Source organism: Elephas maximus, chromosome 4, assembly GCF_024166365.1.
Source record: "Elephas maximus indicus isolate mEleMax1 chromosome 4, mEleMax1 primary haplotype, whole genome shotgun sequence".
NCBI lineage: Eukaryota > Metazoa > Chordata > Mammalia > Proboscidea > Elephantidae > Elephas > Elephas maximus.
The window spans coordinates 94,643,344-94,668,237 of NC_064822.1; the positions used below are offsets into that span (position 1 = coordinate 94,643,344).

At 35.1% G+C, this 24,894-nt stretch overlaps 1 protein-coding gene across 6 annotated transcripts in view; it reads left to right on the forward strand.

The window, feature by feature from the left end:
- The window catches only part of LRRK2 (leucine rich repeat kinase 2), a 158,551-nt gene that overhangs the window by 22,070 nt on the left and 111,587 nt on the right, over positions 1 to 24,894 (forward strand). For 5 of the 6 annotated variants that reach the window (XM_049882826.1, XM_049882827.1, XM_049882829.1 and 2 more), the window contains exons 8-15: positions 4,431 to 4,550; positions 5,246 to 5,388; positions 5,489 to 5,568; positions 6,989 to 7,095; positions 11,187 to 11,316; positions 13,516 to 13,640; positions 18,722 to 18,834; positions 24,722 to 24,866. In XM_049882826.1, the coding sequence (XP_049738783.1) occupies positions 4,431 to 4,550; positions 5,246 to 5,388; positions 5,489 to 5,568; positions 6,989 to 7,095; positions 11,187 to 11,316; positions 13,516 to 13,640; positions 18,722 to 18,834; positions 24,722 to 24,866 (963 nt within the window). Of the gene's footprint in view, positions 1 to 4,430; positions 4,551 to 5,245; positions 5,389 to 5,460; positions 5,569 to 6,988; positions 7,096 to 11,186; positions 11,317 to 13,515; positions 13,641 to 18,721; positions 18,835 to 24,721; positions 24,867 to 24,894 lie in introns of those variants that run through there. The other variant, XM_049882830.1, reaches the window with a different exon arrangement.

Sequence of the window (24,894 nt, forward strand, 5' to 3'; positions counted from 1 at the left end):
GAAATCCTTAACAGCGTCAGTATTTTCTCTGTTTATCATCATGTTGCTTATTGGTCTGTGCCTTTATTATTCTATATGAATTTTAGAATTAATTTTTCCAGTTCCTTTGAAAACTCAATTGGGATTTTGATTGCAATTGCATGGAGTCTAGGGATCAGTTTAGGAAGAGCTTACATCTTTACTTTGAAATTTCTCTCACATAGTACTTGTACATATTTTGTTCATTATTTTTAGATACCTTATTTTTTTACTTTTTTTATTTTTTATTACTATAAGTGGTATCTCTTTTAAAATTATATTATTGAACAGTTGCAAGTATGAAGAAATGCAGGTGACTTTTTCGTATTGATCTTACCCACATTTCTAAACTGTCTTATTCATTCTCATAATTTGTTTGTAAATGCTCTAAGGATCTCTAGGTAGCAAGTATATAATTTGCAAATAATGACAGTTTGAGTTCTTTCTTTCCATTCCTTATATCCTTTATTTCATTTCCTTACCTTCCTGCATGACCCAGAATTGCTAGTTACTCTGTGTGTGTGTGTTGATTAAAAGCACTGATAGTAGATCTCCAGCCTTGTTATTGATGTTAAAGGGAACGCTTCAAATATTTTCCCATCCGGAGTGATACATCTTAGAAGTTTTTTTTTTTAATCTTGTTTTGTTTGTTTTGTGACAGATAGCTTTTAGGAAATTAAGAAGTTTTCTTCTGTTACTTGTTTGCTTTTATTTTTTATGTGTAATTTTTTTCAATCAGGGGTGAGTATTGAATTTTATCAAATATATATTTAGTATATCACACATATTTAAAATATTCTATATAATTAATATATGGGGTCACTTTTTTATGAGTCATAATCGACGTGACAGTGATAGGTTTTTTTTTTTAATATATATATTTTTAAAATAGTAAGGTCATTTCTCCTTTTATTTTGATAACCTGAACAATTACATCTACAGGTTTTCTGATAGTAAGTCACCTTGTACTTCTGTTACAAATTCAACTTAATCATGTATTAGTTTTTATTTTTAATAACATTTCTAAAAATATTTTTATATTCAGTTCTTTCAGGTTAGTTTTGACTTCCCCTTGATTGCTCTTTTTTTCTTTTTCTTCTCCTTCCTTTTTTTTTTAATGATTCTTTAATCATTCATACATAGCTTTCTTTAATCATTTATACATAGCTATTTTGTGTTTGCTATCTGATAATTCCCATATGTGAAATTCTTAGAAGTCTAAATCTGCCCCTTCTGTCCTTACTACCAGTCACTCATGGAGGCTTGCTTTCTTGATGTTAGGTAATGGTGCTTGTGAGTTTCTCTTTGGTTGACCTTAATCTCTGAGAATTATTAGCACCAAAATTACATGTGCTCCTCCAGAGAAGATTTATATTTGCTAGGAGTCAGGGCACAGGACTGACCTGGAAGCACTTTAGGATGTATGTAGCATCTAGGCTTAATGTGGGTGATTCTGATTGAGTTCCCCTACCTTGGAGGGAACCCAAGGCTATTCTGCTGATTGCAGTTCCAGAGCCCATACTTCCACAGGGCTTGTCCTTTTGCTTTCAACTATCTGCCTTGTCCTTTTGGTTTCAACTACCTGCCTTGTCCTTTTGCTTTCAGCTCACAGCTCTTATTTCAACTCCCTGTTGGCCCTCCCCCCAAACCCCTTTTGGCCATTTCCTTTATATTTTTTGTGAGCAGAGAAATACATTAAAATGTGAATGGCTAATGAATATGGTCAATAGTATCATTAACTGTTGGAAATTGGTCTGATGCCCTTTCCCAAAAAAGATCACCAGAATTTTTTTTTTTTTTGTAAAATGGGGAGTTATTATAACAGGCATTTAGCTTTTAATCACTAAAACTTTGGAAAATGGTTATTCATTTGGAAAAAAAAAACTAATTTTCATGATCTCATTGTAGCAATTTCTATTTTCACTTCTGGAATCATGACTATATCCCTTGCATAATTCAGAAATGCTTTTAGTATTAGGAAAATTTCTAGGTAGTTGTGGTTGAAATGGTATTTCAGTCAACTGAATTCTGTTTTACATACGCTACTTCATTTTGTTACTTCTTTCCATGATAAGCATTCATTGAATGTTCATTATATGACTAAAGCTGTGGTAATATGATAATAATAGCTTAAATTTATGCATTTCTTCAAAAGTGGTTTCATATCTATGATTTTTTGTTCAGTTGTTTGTCTATCCTTGAAACAATCCTAGGATGGATATTATCTCCACATTTACAGAAGAGGACCTGTGGTTCAGCAAGTCTGTGTGTCTTATTCAAATTCACGTAGCCAGTAAGGGGTGCAATCAGGCTAAGAACCTAGACTTCTGCATCGATGAATAAAACAAAGCGTTCTTTCTAAAATGTAGTAGGCATTTTCTAGTTTATCCCTGTCATCGGATGATATTTTTACTCATTTTATTTTTATAAACTTGGACATAGTTGTATAAATTGGCTGATAATTATAAATGTTTTTATCTAATTCAAAAGTTGATTCTTAAATCTTGAGCAGTACACTAATGTATGTCTTTGTTTCGTGTTCTACAGTTTACCACAGTCAAGTTACAACTTGCACAACTTACATTAAAAATGTGAGTTCACCTTAATCCCTTTTAACGAGCCAGAGGAGGAAATAGTTTTACTGTTGTGATTGGGAAAATGGTACTTGATTACCAAATAGGCCCATAGTGTCACATTAAAAGTGATTGGCATTCTACTATTGAAATTATAGAAGCCAAGAAAACTGTCATGTAATGTTTAAGTTTTGCATTATTTTGTTTTTTTAACATAAAAACATAAAAAGCCATCAAACTTTTTTCTCTCATGTACCTCTTGTTTTTGTTTGCCATTGAGTTGTTTCTGACTCATAGAGGCCCTATATGACAGAGTAGAACAGCCCCATAGAGTTTCCTAGGCTGTAATCTTTAAAGGAGCAGATCGCCAGGTCTTTCCTCCTGAGGAGACGCTGTTAGGTTTGAACTGCCAGCCTTTCAGTTAGCAGCCAAGTGCTTAACCATCGTAACACCAGGGCTCCTTTACTTGTCTCTTAACAGGTTATTATTCCATTTATTACTAGGAAGTTTATGGTTCCCATTATTGTTTAAAGGGAATCTGAATAAACAATTTATTCTTCTTAATTGAAAGCCAAAAGTCAATAAATAAATATTTAACATTTTCTCAATGTTTGTAATCTGATTATGGGTTTGATGCACTTAAATCTCCTATGTGTTTTCACATTAATTGTCTGGAAATAAGATCAGTCTTCTTGTATTTGTCCAGAGTTGATGGAAGAAGAGCTGTTGGCAGTTACATAGAATAGGGAAAAGAGGATGGTGGGGACTACCCAAGTTTAGAGATTGGCAAGCTGGGAAGAGTAGAAGGGAATCTTTTTGAAATGATTGCCCATGACCAGAGATTACTAAGGGTGGAGAGTATGTCTCCTTGGTTGGTGAATGTGGATGAGGCAAGAATATAGGAATATATTTACAGAGTAGGGCTATAGCATAGTTAAACTGCTTTTTATTTATTTATTTTTATTTTGAGGCCCTTGGTTAATATTTCATTTGGGTTTTAGGCTTTTCATCATATAGCATCTTTTCCAATTCTGGCATGTATCTCTGGGATCATTTTAGGGCACTTGTAGCTAAACAAGAGTTTCATTCTTCCTCACACAAGGAAACCTTGACTGCTGTGAGAGTTACAAATTAGCTAATGGAAGGAGACACATCAGTGAGGGACAGTGGAGAGATAACCATCCATCTGCTTTATATAGAAATTTCAAGAAAGTCATGTACAAAGCCTTTCCGCATAAGGATTTAGATTTTTGGATGTGGTGTTGATTCTTGAAAAAATGATTATAAAAAGATATGAGTCTTCTTCCTGGGAATGGGTTAGACAGGGTGAAATAATCACTTACCTTTCTTCTAACATCATCATAAACAAGATCAAGTAATGGTAAGTATCGTGAGAAGTATTCCTTTATATGAAAGAAGAGTGTTTCAGCAGAAGGATTTAGCAACTCAGGAGGGTTTTTAAGACTTCTATCTACTAGAGTGCAGGAAAATTGTTATTTTATACAATCAATATCAGAGTACCAAGTACAACAGACACTTCGTTGTTTTTATATGATGATAAAATGAGAGGGAGTCAGAGAACCCCAAATTAATGTAATCTAAATTTGTATCATTGTTTGCTCAATCATTTCCATTGTATACATAAGATAATTAAATGGCAGCATGAAGTAAGTTTTCAAAAATTGACTTCATCATGTTCAGCTATTTAAATTAAAATAATTACATGTTTTTAATGGTGGTAATACATCATCACCCAAATTAATTAATTATGCAGTATATAATTAAAGGTAATATAAGTCCCATGAACGGAAAGCAGCTAATGTCTTATTTAACTTTTAGGTAATTTTTTTAATATTCTGGTATTAAACGAGGTCCATGAGTTTGTGGTGAAAGCTGTGCAGCAGTATTCAGAGAATGCGACGTTACAAATCTCGGCTCTCAGCTGTTTAGCGCTCCTCAGTAAGTAACTTTCCCTAATAGCAAATTCTTACAGGTGCATTTGGTCTTGATGTTAACATTGTAACACGAAAGCCATAGGTAGAGAAAGAAGTATTAAATGGCTCTTTTGTCCCAGTTGTGACTCATTTTCCAAAAGAGATTCCAAGGAAACTAACAGTGGTGACAAGTACACATGCCTTTGGCATATAGGGTTTTGCTTTAAATCCTTGAGTTAGCTTGTAATTGAGCAGCTAATCTTCTGTTAATTCTCCTCTAGTTTATTAGTTTTGTTTGATACCCTCTTCCTCATTTTATCATTTATCTAGATGGGATGGCAGTATTATGAGGTATGTAATAGAAGAGGCTCTGGGTGGTACAAATTGTTAATGCACTCAGCTGCTAACCTTTGAAAGGCTGGAGATTCTAGTCCATCCAGAAGTGCCTCAGAAGAAAGGCCTGGCAATCTACTTCCAAAATCCAGCCGTTGAAAGCTCTACAGAGCACAGATCTACCCTGACACACATGGGGTCATCATAAGTCAGTATCGATTTAATGGTACCTGATTGGTTGGTTGGAATATATTAGATATGGCTTTATAATTTACCATTGCCTTTACTAAAGAACAACTCACTCTACTGATAAAGTTTCAGAAATGTAAACTTGGAGTTGATCATTTAAACTGTAATTAAATTATATGTATTTTTTTTTTTTTTAAGCTGAGACCATTTTCTTAAATCAAGACTTAGAGGAAAAGAATGAGAATCAGGGGAGTGATGCTGAAGAGGAAGAAGATAAATTGTTTTGGATGGAAGCCTGTTACAAAGCATTAACGGGGCATAGAAAGAACAAGCACGTGCAGGTTGGTAAATACATTTTGTAAATACCGTAGTTATACGACATTATGTTTGTACGACAGTTTATATTTTTACAGGTTTCTTATTTTTCCTCTCCTAATCCAGGAGGCTGCATGCTGGGCACTAAATAATCTCCTCATGTACCAAAACAATTTACACAAGAAGATTGGAGATGAAGATGGCCAGTCAGTAGTTTTTATTTTATACAGTAGAAAGTGCCAGTTATATCTCTGATTGATGCATATAAAATACCTTAACTGTAATCTTTATTGTTGGAAATATTTCTGATGTCATCATTTATGCTTTGATTGTTGCCACAAAATAGTAGTAGATAGAAAATATTTTTATCTCATTGTCTTCAATAGTTAGAAAAAGATAGTATGTTTGAAAGTTATTACTGAAAGATTTGGAATCAAAGGTAATTCAGTAATTGTGGAGGAAAATATTTCATTTTTCTGGCTGATCATTTAAAAAAATGCTGCCTTAATTAATCTCAGGTGATAGAGACTGCAGAGCCATCTGTGACCTTTTCTGCTGCTGTGAACTGCCAGCAGGTTGTCAGTATCAGGAATTAGATTTGGTTAGAAAGCCTCCTGTGGTGATTCCCCACCTGATGTAGCAGTTTTGACCTGTCTTCTGGTGAGAGGGTTATTTGAAGCTGTCAGCTCTTGAGGAGGCATTCAACAGCAGCTGCTATTCAAACAGTACAGAACCCTTTCTCCCCAAGATACAAACTGTAACCACGAGTTGTGTGTATATCAGATTTGTTTCATGTCCAGGAGACTTCGTGTTTTAGGGCAACTGCTTATACTCTTGCCAAATGCTTATAAATGTGCCATTTGGCTATCCTCTGGGTTTTGAAATTGCAATAATTTACCTCAGAAACTTAAATAATATTCTACATCTCAAATCTTGACAGTTTATTTGCACAGTTATCTTTATGCTGTCTCACTGCCAGTAAAAAGGGAATTAATAACACAGACGCTATTTAATTAAACATCTCCATTTTGAAAAGAAACAGTAATTCTTTAGAAAAGTATACGTTTGAACTAACATTCTAATTATCCCACATTGAGCAGTCTGTTTAAGAGGTTAGGTTAAGAAAGATTGATGATGTAGTTTATAAATTTCAGCTCACAGCACTTAACCTCAGCATTGGTAGGAGATTTTAAAAACGCATCTATTACTAAAAGAAAATATTTTATGTTCTATACCTTTAAGACCCTTTAAGAGGGGTTTAAACCTTTATGAAGTTCCAATTATCCTTTCTTGCTTTTCTCTTTGTTGCCTATAAATATTCTATTCCTGTCTTATCCTTTGTTAACCTTTTTTTCACTTTACCTTTTTCTTCCTAGCAGTTCTCTTTATATTTGCTGAGACTTCTTTTCTCTGCTGGTTGTCAGCTTTTGGAGAAATGCAGAAATACCAATTTTATTAGAATTTAATAATTTAAAAGTGTTTAAGTACAATTCACTCTTGTAAGTGGAGGTGACCTAAAGTATTATTTCTATGCCCTTGTTTGTTGTTAGATTAGATCATGGTAAGTGAATATTTGAGCAAATTATTAAAAGGTTACTGTTAATACTGTGGTTGAATTTGTGAAAGGTTCCCAGCTCATAGGGAAGTGATGCTGTCCATGCTGATGCATTCTTCATCAAAAGAAGTCTTCCAGGCATCTGCGAATGCATTGTCAACACTGTTAGAACAAAACGGTAAGGGGTGCTCTCTACTTCTAATAAAGCAAAAGGCATTTTGTGGTTATTTTACAAAAATAATAAAAACAAACACCAAACATGTTGCCATCGAGTCGATTTTGCCTCATAGCGGCCCTATAGGACAGAGTAGAACTGTTGCATAGAGTATCCAAGGAGTGCCTGGTGGACTCAAACTGCCGACCTTTTGGTTAGCAGCCGTAGCACTTAACCATTATGCCAGTGTATTACAAAAGTAATACAGAGTAAAAATTTTAGATACGTAGACACATAGCTGATATATAGACATGTGGATAAATATATGAGGGTAAAAAAGAAAACAAACATTTTAGTGTATATTCTCCCAGACTTCTATGTTTGTACCTATACACTGGCATAGTTGGTATTTTTTTTTTTTTTTTGCAGAAATGGAATTGTATTATACTCGTTTACAACCAGATTTTACATTTTCCTCATGTGAATACACATAGATTCTCACATTATCCATTGTAATGGTTGTGTAGTTTTCCCTTATATGCCTATATCCTATTCTATGAACCAGTTCCTTGTTGATGAACTTTTAGCTTATGTCCAGTGTTTTCCTTTTGTTTGTTTTTTAACCTGTAGTAAACACCAGATGGTCACTTTATTTATTTATTTTCCATATTCCTTTATACACTGTTCCAGTTATTAGGAAAGCTTCCACGTATGACTGGGTGGAGAGATATATACCATTTTAAAATCTGGCAAAATTGTCCATTATAAAATTTTTATACTACTACTTTTCTCTCAAAATGACCCTTTATATGTAAGTCTTATAAGCCTGATGAGTAGCTCTGCATTGTTAAGGAGAGAAAAATGGCTCATACACTGCTGGAAGGATTCCTGAGGGTTAAGACTGATGCTTGGGCTGTTCAGATTCCTGTCCCCATAAACAGGAAATGCTGCTGAAAAACCCTGGGAGAAAACTCATCTTAAAAGCATTGGGATTTGGCATCTCTTACAGGATATTTTTAGAGGGAGGGAAAAAAAAAAAGAAAATACTGAAAGCCTGAGACAGAGACCAGTGCTTGCACCAGCTTTTAGTAGAAAGCCTAAGTAGAGTGAAAGGAATAAAGAAACCACTTTATGCACGTTTCTTTATAGTATTACTTAAATCAAGAGGGAATAATCTCTTTTTTTTCCTCCTTCTCTATACCACCTCTCTGACAGCACTTTAATAAACAAACACTGAGACTCAGACAGGAGTTGCCCTCAGGGATAATGAGTGAGAGCCAAAATAAACAAACCTGTTGCCATTGAGTCAATTCTGACTCATAGCGACTCTGTAGGACAAAGTAGAACTGCCCCATAGAGTTTCCAAGGAGTGCCCGGTGGATTCGAACTGCCAACCTTTTGGTTAGCAGCCATAGCACTTAACTACTATGCTACCAGTGTTTCCAATGAATCAGAGCAGGACGGGTAGAAAAGGGACTTGCTATTCTTGAACTTCTGATATTCTACCGTGCAGTTAGAGAAGCCTGGATGGGGATCTCACTGCTGAAATGAGGACTGGACTTTTGCTGCTTTTGCATGGAGCACCTTAAAGAGGAGACAGACATTTACTGCGTACAGACAAGGCTGTGTTGGCACTGTAATTCTCAACCACCTGGAAATCTTTGAAGTGCAAACATGCTTCTGTGGTGTCTGAGAATTTATTGCATTTGAAGTCAACCTTGATTTCTTTGTTCAAAATCAGTTTTCTGCTGTTCCTAATTCCTTATTTCTTTGTTTCTGGCCAACAGTCAGATAAACTATCCTCAGATCCCTTTATATTGTCCATGGAGTTCTACCTTAGGAAAGTATTAAGAACTTGAGCAGCTTGTTCACCAACCTCTGTGGGCAATTTCTCACTGAAAGATACTTGGGGGACATTGGGTGTGCAGAGCTGGGTATGGTTTTTCTTGAATTAATGACAGGATTGGCAGCTAGGAGAGCTGGGCTCACCCTGGTGACTTCAAGGCGAAGTCTCAGACATCTTGTGTAACATTTTCCTTAGTTAATTAATGCCGTTAGTATCTATGGAGATCCAGTTATGTGTCAGACAATGCTCTTGTCACTTGGAATACATCCCAGGTTCATGGAGTTTAAACTCTAGAAGTAGATAAAGACTAAATAAAATATACGGTATGTAAGGTAGTTAAGGAAAAAAAAATAAATAAAGTAAAGCAGGAGAATATGAAAGGTTAGTGGTCAGAGGAGAAGAAATTTTGACTATGCATTCAGGAAAGACATCACTGAGAAAGTGACTATTGAGGACCTGAAGAAGTTGTATATTGTTAATTGGCCTTTTAAAGCAGATAATTTATCGCTAAAATGGGATGGATGAGGTCAAGAGTGTTATGTGGATAGGTGGTAATTGAGATAATGTGTAAAATGTTCTATAAACTCTGAAGTGACTCTTAGGTCTAGTGTTCAGTGAAATTCCTATTCTCAATTTCAAGTCACAATAAGCCTGAAAACAGAGCTAGTTGTCCCACTCATTAATGTCTAGGACAGTTGTTCTTAAAATGTGGTCCCTGTACCAGCAGCATCACTTGGAAACATATTAAGATTATAAATTCTAGGACCTGACATAAAACAACTGAATCATAAACTCTGGAGGTAGGATTCAGCAACCTATGTTTTAACAAGCCCTCCTAGACAATTCGGGTGTCCAGTAAGTTTGGAAACCCCTGGTCTAGAACTACTTCTGTTCTTTAAATATATCCTTGGTTAGAATTTAGCAACTTTGAAAGGAGTTATCACACCTTCAGACCATGATCAAATAAAGTAACCAACTTCTTATCGTATTTTAATGTGTGATATTCTAGATGTCTTTAAAAGGTATGCAGTGGCAAAGAATTTTTATGTATTGGCAATATTTTAGAATATTTTTTTTGTATTACTTCTACTTGTTTCTGTGTTCTATCTCTTCTTTTTTTCCTAATTTGAGACTGATGTTACATTTTTAAAAACAGCAATTAAGTTAAAACTGTCCAAGTTTTTTTTTTTTATGCCACTTCGAAAGTGTTGAATTCAGTGTATAATGTTGGAATTGATATTTATATAGAGACTTCGTGACAATGTGTATAGAAATTTCAAGAACATGAATTTGTATCTGGTGAAGAATGCTTATTATATATTTATTCCTTAATGATTATTGCCTGAATATATTTACTTCTCCCAGTATAATGTAATATCAGTTGAAAAGCATTTCGATGTGCTTCCTAAGCTTTAATGTTACTTTGTGAAAATGAGTGTAGTAATTTGTGCCCTATATCAGTGCTTTCTGTCCTTTTTCACATGATGGCATACCTAGAAATTGTAATGCTTGTATGGTCTCTGAGGTAAATGGACAACATCTTAAGGCTGAAAACAACCCACTCTGGTTCCAGTCCCTAGCCCTACCCTGCCCCCTACCTCAACTGAGAGCTGAGAGGTTAGCAAATGTCTTCTGCATTCTTGTAATTTAGTCCCAGCTCACTAGAGCCTGGAAACCCTGGTGGCGCAGTGGTTAAGTGCTACGGCTGCTAACCAAAAGGTCAGCAGTTTGAATCCACCAGGCACTCCTTGGAAACTCTATGGGGCAGTTCTATTCTGTCCTACAGTGTCGCTATGAGTCAGAATCGACTCGACGGCACTAGGTTTGGTTTGGTTTTCACTAGTGTCCAGCCTACCCAGGGAATCTTAGCTCTATGTTAGTACGGTTGTTTTTTGAAGTTATTTTGAGCATTAGAAAGAAATTTAACTTTTATTCTTATTTTACAGGCCACTATTTTAAAACATTTTTCTGCAAAAACACTCCTTTGAAATGAACAGGGATATAATGATCACACTGAAACCAACCTACTCTGACAGTAAAACATTTAAAACTAAAACCTCAACAAAGAGTTTATAAATGTGTAAAAATTGAAAACGACATATGTTTTAAAGAAATAAGCATTAATTAGTTTTAAATCACTGATGAAATAAAAATTATGTATGTTCTTGTATATGCTTTTCTGGGAATTTAGATTATTTTAATATTCCAGGTGTTCTTGTAAAATTATGAAACTATGCTCTGATTTTTACAACACTAAAAAAATTTTCAGTTAATTTCAGAAAAGTCCTGTTGTCAAAAGGATTATACCTGAATGTTTTGGAGTTAATGCAGAGGCATATATACTCCCCTGAAGTGGCTGAAAGTGGCTGTAAAATGCTAAATCATCTTTTTGAAGGAAGGTAATATAGATTCATTAATTTATGCAGAATATGTAGTATTGGGCTCAGTAGAATATCAATATTCCAAGCAAATTTCTGACAATGAAAAAAAAAAGCATAAGATATTTAAAGATGGAAGCATTTTGCGATATAATGTCATATCACAGATATCATATACTTATGCTCTCTGAACATTGAAAGGGATGGTGGAGATTGTGGAAGTGTTTTGAAGGTTTGGTTTTGATCCTGATGCTTGGTGTCGACTGTGTTTTGAAAAATGGTAACTACATACCACACATCATTCCAGTGTTTCAAATTATTCTGTGGGTATGAAAGGTATAAAAGAAAAGATAAAATCAGAATAAGGGCTCTAACTGTTGCTGTTTTGCAACTAATGTATTATTACTCCTTCATTTGAATTAATTTTGTCTTCTCTTCTTGCTTTCATTCCTTAGCTGAGGAAGATTTTAATATCATCTACTCTATATCCAGAAATGTTAAGATTATGTGGCTGGTTAGTGGTTCAATAGGACCAGATTATCCAGGGGTAGGTTGGGGCAGAATTGCTGGTATAAAAAAATCTGTTTGAAAGACCAAAACTGAATTACACAGGGTAGATGATTACTGCAGGGTACCTCAGCACCTTTTGGCATTTTATTACACACACACACACACACACACAAAAAGGCAATTTTGGCATTGTTTGAGTAAGTTACAAACAAAAAAACCTATTAGGAAACTATCATGTGTAAAAGAAAAATTAAATGGCACAGATTTTATAGTAAAAACTGATTTTGAGTCCTGGCTTACCCACTAATTTGAGCCAGCTCTTTGATCTCTAAACTTGAGGTTCTTCCTCTGTAAAGAGGGATAGTAACAACAACTTCACAAATTATAAATTTATGATCTAAGGATTAAAAAAAATAATTTCATAAAGGGATTAGGATAATGCCTGTTGCATTGTAAGCACTCAGTAAATCATAGCAGTTATTATTAATACTATCATAAAGTCTGAATAAATAAAGTGCATATACTATGATAAACTGTACATAGCAGGCCTATAGACTTGTCAGGAATGGGCTTATATTTTTAACATCAGTTTAAATAATCTATGTTTATATACATATCTGTAAGTCATATTCCACTTATTTAAAGTGAAGTTGAAGCTTGCTTTTGAACATGTAAATGAAAAATTTACCTTAAGTGGTGATTTTTATGTGTGTGAACCTTTACAAATAAGGCAAAACCACAGTGTAATAACCTTCAGTTTAGGATTCTGTAGATTCTGGGCAAAGCATTTAATGTTTCTAACTGTTTCTCATAAGCAAAATTTGTACCATTCAGGTCCTGGAATTCTAAGTTAACTTTGATAACATGCCTGACTTTTAAAAAGCCACTGTCTAGTGGGAGAAACCAATACGTAAACAGATAATTACAATCCAGTGTGATAATGCAATAGCAGTAATGTGCAAAAACACAGTGGTAAGAGCAGAGTGAACCCAGTTGGAGTTACCAAAGGAGGGAGGCTTCAAGAGGGGATGTATTTAAACTGGGACTTTAAGATGGAAAAGAAAGAATATTACTCATTTACCATGGAAGCATGCAAAACAAGGACATAATTCCAATTTGTACAAGTTTGAGTTAACATAGCACCATGCAAAGCCACAACTGCCTGTATTAAAGTTCATGGTACCTGCTTGTACTATGGCTGCAATATCTTAGAACACCTACAATACCTTAGAGAAACCAATACTTTAATGAAAATTAAAACAATTTAAGACTAACATATAAGAAGTCCAGTGAAGTTAATCTGGAAGAGGTTGGTTGGTATGATGTGAAGAGCCTTTGCATTGGGGTCAGACAAAGATCTTGATATTTAACCTGAGCCTGTCTCAATTCTTCATCTGGAAAATGGAGATAATATCATCTATCTCCCAGGTGGTTGCCTATGACCCATATGCAGATCAGAAAGAAGTTGTTCATTTTATGAAACTAAGTAAAAGGATTTCTAGGTTGCTGTGAATTCTACTTCTTGAGGTCAAAGTTTTGTCAAACAGCAGTTAAAATTATGTATGCTCATATTAATGAATTCAAATGCGTTCTCACATAGTCTTTTCTGATAAAATATATTGGTTCTCTTTCCTCATACTTGTTTCTATTTGGTTTGTGTAGTTGAGTCAGATTGCACTTTTAATAAGCATTTTGATTTTATATCTCCAGTAATACTTCCGTGGATACAATGGCGGCAGTGGCCCCCAAAATAATAACAGTTATGAAAAGTCATGAGACGTCATTATCAGTTCAGCTGGAGGCACTTCGAGCTATTTTGCATTTTATAGTTCCAAGTAAGTTACATACTTATAGAGCTTTCTAACTAATTTTCACACCTCTTGCCTCACTTAATTCCATCTCTTCTCTGTAATTGAACTCATCTTTCTAAAATATAACCACGTGGTCCTTACCCATTAACTTCAATAGCTCTACTCCTCCTAATATGTATCACTTCCTGTTCACATCTCTGTGACCTTATTTATCCTCCAAAGTCCATTTAAAATACCTGCTCCTTTACTCAGTCAACACATGTTTATTAACTGCCCCTTATATTCTAAATACTGTGATACCTTCTGGGGTCGAAAGATGAATGAAAAATAAGTCATTCTACTATTAATAGGAGCTCAGATGTAGAAGGATATGTAAATAGTTAATTACCAGTGTGAGAGGTGCTATTATTTGTGTAAAAGATTATGGTAATGTTGATGAAAGAACAAATAGTTCATTCAGCAGGAAAGGTCAGAGGTTGTGATATTGGAGTTTGAGGACTGAACAGGACTAGCCTGGAAGGACATTTCAAACAGGAGAAAGTACAGCTTGTAGTGTTGTGAGGCGTAGGGTATGAAGAGAGGAGAGCCTGGGGGTAAATGTGGAAAGACCGGCACAGGCCTGAAAGGGAAGGGCCCTGAATACAGTGCTAAGCAGTTTGTGCTTTTTTCCTATTAGCTAATTAAAATTCATTCAAGCTGTTTAAAAATTTTAGTGTCACGATCAAGTTAATGGCACCATGGTATAAAGGATGCTTGGAAGGAAGAGACACTAAAACAGGGAGATTAAGGTGGAAGCTGAAGAATCCCTGGTGGCACAATAGCTACTAATTGGAAAGGTCGTGGTTCAAACTCATCCAGTGGCCTTAAAAAGACTTAGAGAGCTGCTTTCATAAAGATTATAGCCATGAAAACCATACAGGGCAGTTCTGCTGTGTCATATGGGTTGACTATGAGTTGAAATCAACTTACGGGCACCTAACAACAATAAAGAATGGAAGCCACTGATAATTGAGTGAGGCATGGTGAAGAGGCCCGATGATGGAAGGAAAGGATGGATTTGAGAGAAATTTAGGAGATATTCTTGACCTGACTTTGTGACTGTTGCTATGAAGGACGACACTTCTTTTTGTTCTGTAGAGTTCCTAGTTCTTTGGAAGTCCAGTTATTTTTTGTCCTGCTTAAATGAAATTTTCCAAAATCTGTCATATTTATAGTCATACATTTTATGTTTTATGTATTTTTTGTTTCTGAGCATAAAAGTATAAGTGTTTTTCAAGAGCAGGGCTTTTTGATTACTGGTACCTTGAATAAAAAATAACTATCAAACCAATATATCTTGAACTGAATCATAGTATCCTATTCATAGTTGTTAGTTAACTTTTTGAGATATAATTTTGCTCAAAAATATTATTGTAGGTCTTCATTTTGAATTTCGATTTTAGATTATAAATATATAGTGTGCATATATTATATATATATTTTAATTATCCTTAAGTGACCATTAAGAACCAAATCTTTTAGATAATAAATTATACCCTTTTAGTTTCAAAAACAAATTTTAATATAATTTTTTTCTTTTATTGTTTTTAAATTGACCCTAAAGCAACTCAAACAATGTTCTGAGGAATAATTATGCTACTAAAATAAATAAAATTACATTGACAGTTAATAATAATTTAGATTACAAGTGCCCTTGAAAATTGTTACTTTAGGTCTATAATTCTTGTATGGATACATTTTATAAGCATATTATTATAGACTACTTTTTTTTTATCAGTATGTGGACACATTTTATAAACATATCAGTGTATAAATACGTTTCTCTATTAGGTAAATGCTTAACGATCTACCTTCTATATGCTTCCACACCATACCATGCCATGCCATACCATACCATACCATTGTGTATATCAATGAGTAACTAGGCTTTCAGTATTGCAGTAGTTTTGAGATCAAATGTAATTTCTGGTTTGAACATGCTGAGTTAAGGTGCTTTTAACATACCTGAGTGCATGTTTACTCATTTATTAACTAGACCATATTCACATGTCCTTAATTGTAGCAAAGGTGTACATAACAGCAAATTTGCCAAATTCAAAAACCAGTCCAAGACCACATAGTGCATCTTGTGTTACGTTTGTTAAGTTTCTTTCAATCTAGGACAGCCCACCCCCTCCATTTTTTGTATAACACTAACTTATTGAAGAAACTGAGCCAATTACTTTAGTAAAATAATATATAATTATTCTAATAAAATATTTTCAGCAGGTTATATGAAATATCATTTGACTTGTTTTCTTGTCTTAGTGTCAATTCTGGAAGAAATAATACAAAATTCTTTAGGAAGGAGCATAGGCAATTTGGGAAGAAGTGTATAGAAGAGAGTGAGTAGGAATACAAAACCACATTAATAAGAGTGATAGGAGGAACTGAGTTTCTTTAGGGGAATACGACAATTGTATTATAATTTTACTCATTTATAGCTAATAACAATAATGATACCTAACAATATGAAGGACCCCTGGTGGCACAGTGGTTAAGATCTTGGCTGCTACCCAAAAGGTTGACAGTTCAAATCCACCAGCTGCTCGTCAGAAACCCTATGGGCCAGTTCTACCCTGTCCTGTAGGGTCACTGTGATTTGGAATTGACTCGATCGCAATGGGTATATTAAAATGGGTAACAATATGAAGGACTTAAAATGTGTCAGACATTATCCTAAGTGCATTAAGTATATTAACTTTTAATCCTCATAGCGGCCCGTGAGGCAGATAGTACTTTTTTATTTCTTTCCATTTTACATGTGACGAAACTGAGACATAGAGATGTGAAGGTCTCAGCCTATGTAATGGAGCCACATTTTAAACCTATGTATAGCTTGAATCCAAGGGGTCCACACTTTTTTTTTTTTAATAATTTTTATTGTGCTTTAAGTGAAAGTTTACAAATCAAGTCAGTCTCTCACATATAAACTTATATACACTTTTTTTTTTTTTTTACACCTTACTACATACTCCCATTTACTCTCCCCCTAATGAGTCAGCCCATTCCCTCCTTCCAGTCTCTCCTTTTATGACCGTTTTGCCAGTTTCTAACCCCCTCTACTCTCCCATCTCCTCTCCAGACAGGAGATGCCAACATAGTCTCAAGTGTCCACCTGATGCAAGTAGCTCACTCTTCATCAGCATCTCTCTCCAACCCATTGTCCAGTCCAATCCATGTCTGATGAGTTGGCTTTGGGAATGGTTCCTGTCCTGGGCCAACAGAAGGTTTGGGGACCATGACTGCTGGGATTCTTCTAGCCTTAAACAGACCATTAAGTCTGGTCTTTTTATGAGAATTTGGGGTCTGCATCCCACTGATCTCCTGCTCCCTCAGGGGTTCTCTGTTGTGCTCCCTGTCAGGGCAGTCATCGGTTGTGGCGGGGCACCATCTAGTTCTTCTGGTCTCAGGATGATGTAGTGTCTCGTTCACTTGGCCCTTTCTGTCCCTTGGGCTCATAATTACCTTGTGAGCTTGGTGTTCTTCAAGGGTCCACACTCTTAAATATACATTTGTGCATTAAGCATATATTGAACAAGTGTTATATCTAAAACATTATACTTGGAACCCTTGGAGATTTGGAGATGATGAAGTTATGAACCCTGCCCTTAAAAGTTTATAGTCCATATATTTTGAAGGACTGTTACACGGGAATGAGATGTATTCTGGACAGGAGAATCTCCAGTGATATAAGAAAGACCAGAGATGCAAAGTTACAGGAATATTTATTTGGTCTTTATATAAGGGAGAGGTTTAATAAGATCCACTACATGTGGCATGAAATTTTCACTACTCACCAGGCCTGCTTTTAACAGTCACATCTGCTTGTGGTATAATGGGCAGCCTCGCCTCAGAAGTTAATGTGGCCTTGGTCACTGAAAATGAGACACAGAGTTTAAGTGACTTGCCCAAGGTCACAAAACTTGTGAATGGCAGTGCCCATTTCAATAAACTTTAAAACGAGGACTCAAGGTTCAAGGAGAGTGGAAATCCAGTGCCTTATTCAGCACATAGCAAAATCCCTGGCACTTAGCAAAATCCCTGGCACATAATTGGCACTCAAATATTTGCTAAATAAATGAAAAACTGTACATGATCGATTTAATTTAAATGTGAAAGATTATATTTTTTGTCAATTATTTCTATATTGTTAGATTTGTAAAACATCATTAGTTCATAATTTTACTTATATATTCTATCGTATAAGGAGCCTTGGTGGTGCAACAGTTAGACTCTCAGCTGCTAACTGAAAGGTTGGTGGTTCAAATCCACCCAGTGGCTCTGTGGGAAAAAACCTGGCAATCTGCTTCCTTAAAGATTACAACCAAGAAAACCCTATGGGCAGTTCTACTGTGTCACATGGGGTTGCTATAATTTGGAATCAACATGACAGCAGCCAATGAAGGTATATTGTATAATCGATTTTTTTGACTTCTAGTTTTTTTCAGTGGTTTTGACATAGTTCAGCTCTAATGTAGCTTAATATGTGGTATGTTTCCTTTATAGAACTTAATACTATCACACAGTCCTTCAGAGGACTTTAAACAAAACTCTGTAAAGACGCTATCATCGTAGTACTGAAACTCAAATCTTGTTTTTTTCTACTGTTGTATCCAGCTGGTCTTTTACTCCTGCTTTCATCTGACCTTCCTTTTTTTATAACCCAAATAACTTTGAGCTTTCCCCAAGTTGTCCACTGTTGTTTCAAAATCTTCCAGTTTCGTAAACAACTGCCCACTCATACAAAAAGAGATTGTTTGTTACAGAATATTCTTCCACCATAGTAAGTTCCTGCTGCTTTAAATTCAGTAAACATCCGTATGCACACTATATTTATTTTATATTCAATGATGAACTGTTTTTGTAAATTCCGTAGTGCTAGAAGTTATTTCTGTGTTTGAAAACTACAAACTAGGAAAAGTACAATATGTATATTGTTAGGTTATTGTTTCTATAAGTGATGATCTGTTCAGCTTCAGTATTTATGAGAAAATATTCATTTATCTACACTAGAAAAAAAAATTTATTTATTGACTTATTTACGTATTTATTTTTGCATTTAGGTATGCTGGAAGAATCCAGGCAGGATACCGAATCACAGCACAAACTAAATACGGTTAAAAAACAGTATTTCCGGAATGGTATTCACAGACTGGTCCTAGCAGCTTTGAACAGGGTATGTTGAATATAGGTCTTCTGACCTTACACTGGAGCTCTGGTGGCACAGTGGTTAACAGCTTGACTGTTAACCAAGAGGTCAGCGGTTTGAATCCACCAGCCTCTCCTTCGAAATGCTATGGGGCAGTTCTACTCTGTTCTACACGGTTCTTATGAGTTGGAATTGACTCAGTGGCAACAGGCTTGGTTTTTGACTTTATACAGGAACTAGAATGTTCTTGAATTTGGGGAACTGGGGGAGCTTTTTCAGTTTAAGATTCCAATCCTCTGTTTACTATGATAGTAGGAAGCTATAACAATGACAATAGGGATGTGGTGGGTGAAAAGATGAGCCTTTTCAGTTAAGATAAGTGTACCATCAACTACAGACTTAGACAAAGCTTTCTTGGTTGCAAGTAACATAAATGCACTCAGTCAGCTAAAGTCAGCTCAGTCAGAAAGAGAACTGAAGAATTTGACAGGCAGCTATGCCTTGTGTTTTTCTTGGTTTCTCCTCTCCACTGCTTATTTTTCTTTTCTGTGGGTGAAAGATTCAGTCCATGAAGGCAAACAGGGTACAACAAGAAAGTCCCCTTTGATTCTCTGTGCTCATTTTCTCTTCTCTCTTCAGAGATAGCCACTTTTGAAGTGGTTTGGTGTGCATTGTTTCTTCCAATTTTTAACCAAATTATCAATAAATCATACTAAGTATGAAAAAAGGAGAAGAGAGGAAGTACATTTACATTGTGTAAAGCAAATGATATTGGTGAAACTACGATGTCTTGGGGGTTTATCATAAGATGAATTGAGTCTTTATAAAAGGTATGACTAAAGATATAAAGAATGTTTAGGGTTAATGCTTTATGAAAAGAAGAGAGCATTCAGAAAAATTAGTGGAAATAATTCCTTGTGATTTGGTATTCTTTAAAAAATATCATGAATTAATAAGTAGCCTCCAGAGAGAACTTTAAAAATTAAATTTAAACTGAGCTTTACAATTTTCTGTGATACGTTTGAGTCATTTGTACTAAAATGTTACTATGATTTTTGAATATAGCAAAGTAATGGGTTAAATATAATTCCAGAAATATTTATTGAGAATTAGGTATGTGCCAGGAACTGTGCTAGGCAGTAGGGAGGAAAAATGAATATGCTTTGTAGTCCTCTGTCATGGACCTGATAATCTGGCTAGAGGAATAGCAGATGTGCATAAAATCAGACGTTCTAGATTAGCATTTATGAGCTATACTAGCTTTGTGAATAGTATTCTGGAAACACAGAGGAGGAAACAGTTAATTTTATCCATGGTGTGTGTTGGACAGAAGCAACAGGTACCAGAAGAGCCTTAGAGATAACTCTGATTCCAGTAAACCAAACTTTTCTAAAGTTATTGAGTACTAGTATGATATAGTGGAAGGAGTCAGGAGTCAATATAGCCAGTTCTGCTGGTAAGTACTGTGATATTTAGAAAATGACTCAGCCTCCAGGTCTTAGTTTCTTTTGCTACATCGTAGAAGAAGTGGTTCTCAACCTTTTGTTCCATGCCAACACTTGAGTAATGACTCACTAAACAGTGACTATCATGGGGGTGGAGAGGAGTTAGGTAATGGGGACACAGAAATGACAATATTTTATTTCAGAAAGCTCCCTGTTGTTATTCCTGTAATCCTTCACCATGGCTGATAAAAAGTGCTCTAAAAGATGTGAGAGATTTCTTCAGCTTTAAAATTCTGAGTCCGTGGGAGCAGCAGTCAAGAAATTGAATGACGTGTTGTGTTAGGCAAATATGCTGCAGAGATTTCTTTAGCATTTTAAAAAGCAAAGATGTCAGTATGATGACTAAGGTGAGCCTAACCCAAACCTTGGTCTTTTCAATGCTTCATATGCCTATGGAAGTTGAATAGTGAAAAAGGAAGACAAAAGAATTGATGCATTCAAACTATGGTATTGGTAAAAAAAAAAAAAAAAAAAAAAATTTTGTTTTTTTTACCAATTACATAGTACTCAATATACCATGCACTGCCAAAAGAATGAACAAATTGATCTTAGAAAAAATACAACCAGAATGGTCCTTAGAAGTGAGGATGGTGAGACTTTGACTCACTTACTTTGGCTATGTCATCAGGAAAGATCAATCTCTGGAAAAAATGTCATGTTTGGAAAAGTAGAAGTTCAGCAAAAATGCGGAAAACTTGCAATGAGATGGATTGACATAATAGTCTTAACAGAGGATTCAAACATACATACAATCATGAAGATGGCACAGGATTGGACAACATTTTGTCCTGTTATACATAAGTCACCATGAGTTGGAGCTGACTTGATGACAACAACAACAACAAAATTCTGTGATTGCATGTCTCACTCTGAATAAAAGTTACAAACATAGAAGGTTTTTAGATCCCAGTTCTGCAGACACAGTAAAATGAATTATCATTCATTAACAAAACAAAACAAAACAGTGCCATCGAGTTGATTCCGACTCATAGCGACCCTATAGGACAGAGTAGAACTGCCCCATAGAGTTTCCAAGGAGCGCCTGGCGAATTCAAACTGCCGACCGTTTGGTTAGCAGCCGTAGCACTTAGCCACTATGCCACCAGGGTTTCCTATCATTCATTAGAATAAGTCTAATCTTAGGGCAGAATTTCAGAATAAGGTAGAATTTGACAGTCAATGATGATTTACAAAGCAGAGATTATGAAAAGTATTTATTAAAGCGAATCAATGTTTGGATATATAAAATTTCAATAAAATTCAGACTGAAGTTAAATTCTCTCTCTGAAACATTGATGTTCCATTTATGCCCTGATCCTTTTAGTGTTTTTCCACAGACGATAACTCTCAGTCACCTACCCCAGAGTTCTATTTGTCCCATATTGTTTCTGAAGAATAAAGCAGAAAATAGGGCTTCCAGCGTTTTGGCTGGATCTGTGCTTTGTATGCATAGATGCTCCTGGTCTCTTCAGCCAGGGAACCCAGTAAAGTAAAACCAACCTGATAAAATGGAACCAAATCAAAGAGCCTGGTGGTGTCATGAAAACCTTGTAGCAAAATGTACCCAGTTTAAATATTTAAAGTACTTACTTCAGTTGAAATAATATGTAGTCAAAGAAAGAGCACATTTACAAAAGCAACAGTAACAATGACATGCAAATTGAATAGGAGTACAATTAAAAAAAAAAGTCTAAAGGACTACTTTAAATTCAATTTACAGGCACAAAAGAAGAGTTGAATATATGAGAATGCATACCTTTTTGAAGGTATGAATCATTTTTTAAAAATGAAAGTTGGTTTATAATCTATGTGCCTTTAAGAAAACTAATAATGATATTTTCTGTAACTAGTTAAGCTAATTCTAAAATTTGTGTGAAAAATGAACATACACAGATATCCAGGAGAATTTTGAAAAAAAATGATAATCCATAGGAACTAATACTAACTGATAATCAAATATGTTATAAAATGTTAGTGATTAAAAAAGTGTGATACTGGCACTGGAAGAGATAGATTAATGACACATAATGGTGATTCAGGAAATAGACTCAAATGAAAATAGTAATTAGTATATAATATTCCACAACCACTGAAAATGTATTATTCAGTAATACATTGTAACAGCTAACTCTCCAGCCATTTTGGGAAAACAAAGGAAGCTGGTTCTCGAACATACTCTTTTTGCCATAATATTACAGATAGATGAGATTTAAAGGTAAAAAATTGAAATTGGCTTATAAACATATGAAAAGGCTCTCAACTAAAATCATTAAAAAATGAAAATTAAAAAAGAATAATCTGGTTGGATGGAAATTTGGTAATATCTATTGGAATTAAAAATGCACATGTTTTTGAACAGCAGTTCCACTCTGAGAATTTATAATATAGATATATTTCCACATGTACACAAAAATTTTTGGACAAGTATGTTTATTGTGATATTATTTGTAATAAATAAAAATGTGGCAACGAACTAAGTGCTTATGTGGTAGTCTTTGTGCTGCTTTCCAAACACTTCTAGCTCACCTTCTCTTGGTTCTGGGTTGATACTTCTTGACCCTTCTGTAGCTAGTTTGGATCATGTGAGTAGTTTTGGCTAAACGGTTGTAAGTGGAGGTTATGTGTGTCATTTCTGGGCCACTATTTACTGGTGAGGCACCTTCCAGAACCTTCGCACCATAACCTGCACTGTTTGAGATGGTGGCTGCTTCATCAGCCGAGGTCCCTGAGTGAATGTGATGAGCAGGGGCCGCCTGCTGACCTGAAACATCCATGTAGCATGAATGAGAATTAACCTTTGCTGTTTTTAAGCCAATTAAATTTTGGCGTGTTTACTACAGGTTAACTTAGTCTGTGCCAACAATACAATGATCATCAATAGGGGCTAATCAAATAAATTATACTACTTCCAAACTATGTAATTTTATGTAGGGATTAAAGACAATGAGGTAAGATTCCTAAGTGCTACTTTGGAAAAATGTCCAATTTTCCATGAATGTTAAAGTACTCTCCAGATACTTTTTTTTTTTTAACATGTGTTAACATACTATGCAAACTGTTTTTTGATGAAATTAGTATATTTCCATTTCCTCATCTTTTCTCCCTTCTGTTACCCAATTGTGACAGATTATACAATATTTGCTTCTGTAGTCTTAATTATATGTAGCGTTTTAGTAGTTAAATTTGTGGTCCTGGAATCAGAGTTTGAATCCACCTTTACTACCTTTAATTTGTAGCAAATTAAATCTTGATTTTATTATCTGTCTATAAAATGTAGATAATAATGATTTTTCACTTAGGGTTATTATGAAGATTTTATGAGATAACCCATGTAATTCGTGTAAAATACTCAGTACGATGCCTGCCACATATTTTTATTATTATTAGATTTAAGTGTATCTTTTAACCCCTGTCTGTTTTCTTCTCATTGAATGAGTAGAATGGCCTGGAAAAAAGAGTGGCCTTCCTGAGAATACCTGTACTGTACTGCACTGTACCAGTAGCCGTCAAGTCATTTCCCACTCACAGCAACCCCAAGTGTGTCAGAATAAAACTGTGCTCCCTAAGATTTTCAGTGGCTGATTTTTCAGGAGCAGATTACCATGCCTTTCTTTTGAGATGCCTCTGGGAGGATTCGAGCCACCAAAGTTTTAGTTAATAGTTGAATGCTTGATCACTTGCACTGCCCAGGGACTCCAGAATTCCTGTAAATGATGTCAATTCATTATCTGTAAATAGTCCAGATTAAAGAGGTTAAAAGATGTAGTGATTAAAACCCTGGGCTTTTAAGGTGACACATTTATATTCAAGTCATGGTCTGTGTCACTGTGTGACTTGGGCTCTTGTTCCATCACGTGTCAGGTTTAGTGAGCCTGCCTCATGAGAACCCATTGCATGTTGAGGGAACAAATGAGATAAGGCATGCAAAGAACTTGAAATAAAGAGTAAATTTTCAGTCAGTATTTTCTATGGTGAGAGATAGCATTCCATTTGACTGGTTATGTAGCAGGCTTTGAGATCAAACATCTTTGCTTTGAATCTCATCTCTTCTATTTAAATCTATCTGACTTTAGGAAAGTTATTCAGCCCCTCTCAATGTCAATTAAACTCATCTGCTAATGTGAATGATATTAGCATGTATTTTATGGAATTGTTGTGAAAAGACAATGCATGTGAAGTATTTAGCACAGTGCCTCCACAGAACAGGCACTGAATTAATATTAAAGTGCTAGCTCTTTAAGAATAAATAAAAATAACTTGTAATATGGGAGGCAGAATCAAGGATACTGATTTGTATTTGGGCTACTTGGTTTATATTTTATTGGTCTATAACTGTTTTTTTTAACTAAGGTAAGTATGAAGATCTTATTTTTAATGGTAAATATTCTTAATTGTCCATTTGGTTTTAGTTCACTGGAAATCCTGGGATTCAGAAATGTGGATTAAAAGTCATTTCTTCTGTTACACATTTTCCTGATGCATTAGAGATGTTATCCCTGGAAGGTGCTCTTGATTCGGTACTTCACACACTGCAGATGTATCCAGATGACCAAGGTTGGTACAATTTGTACTTTAGGTTTAC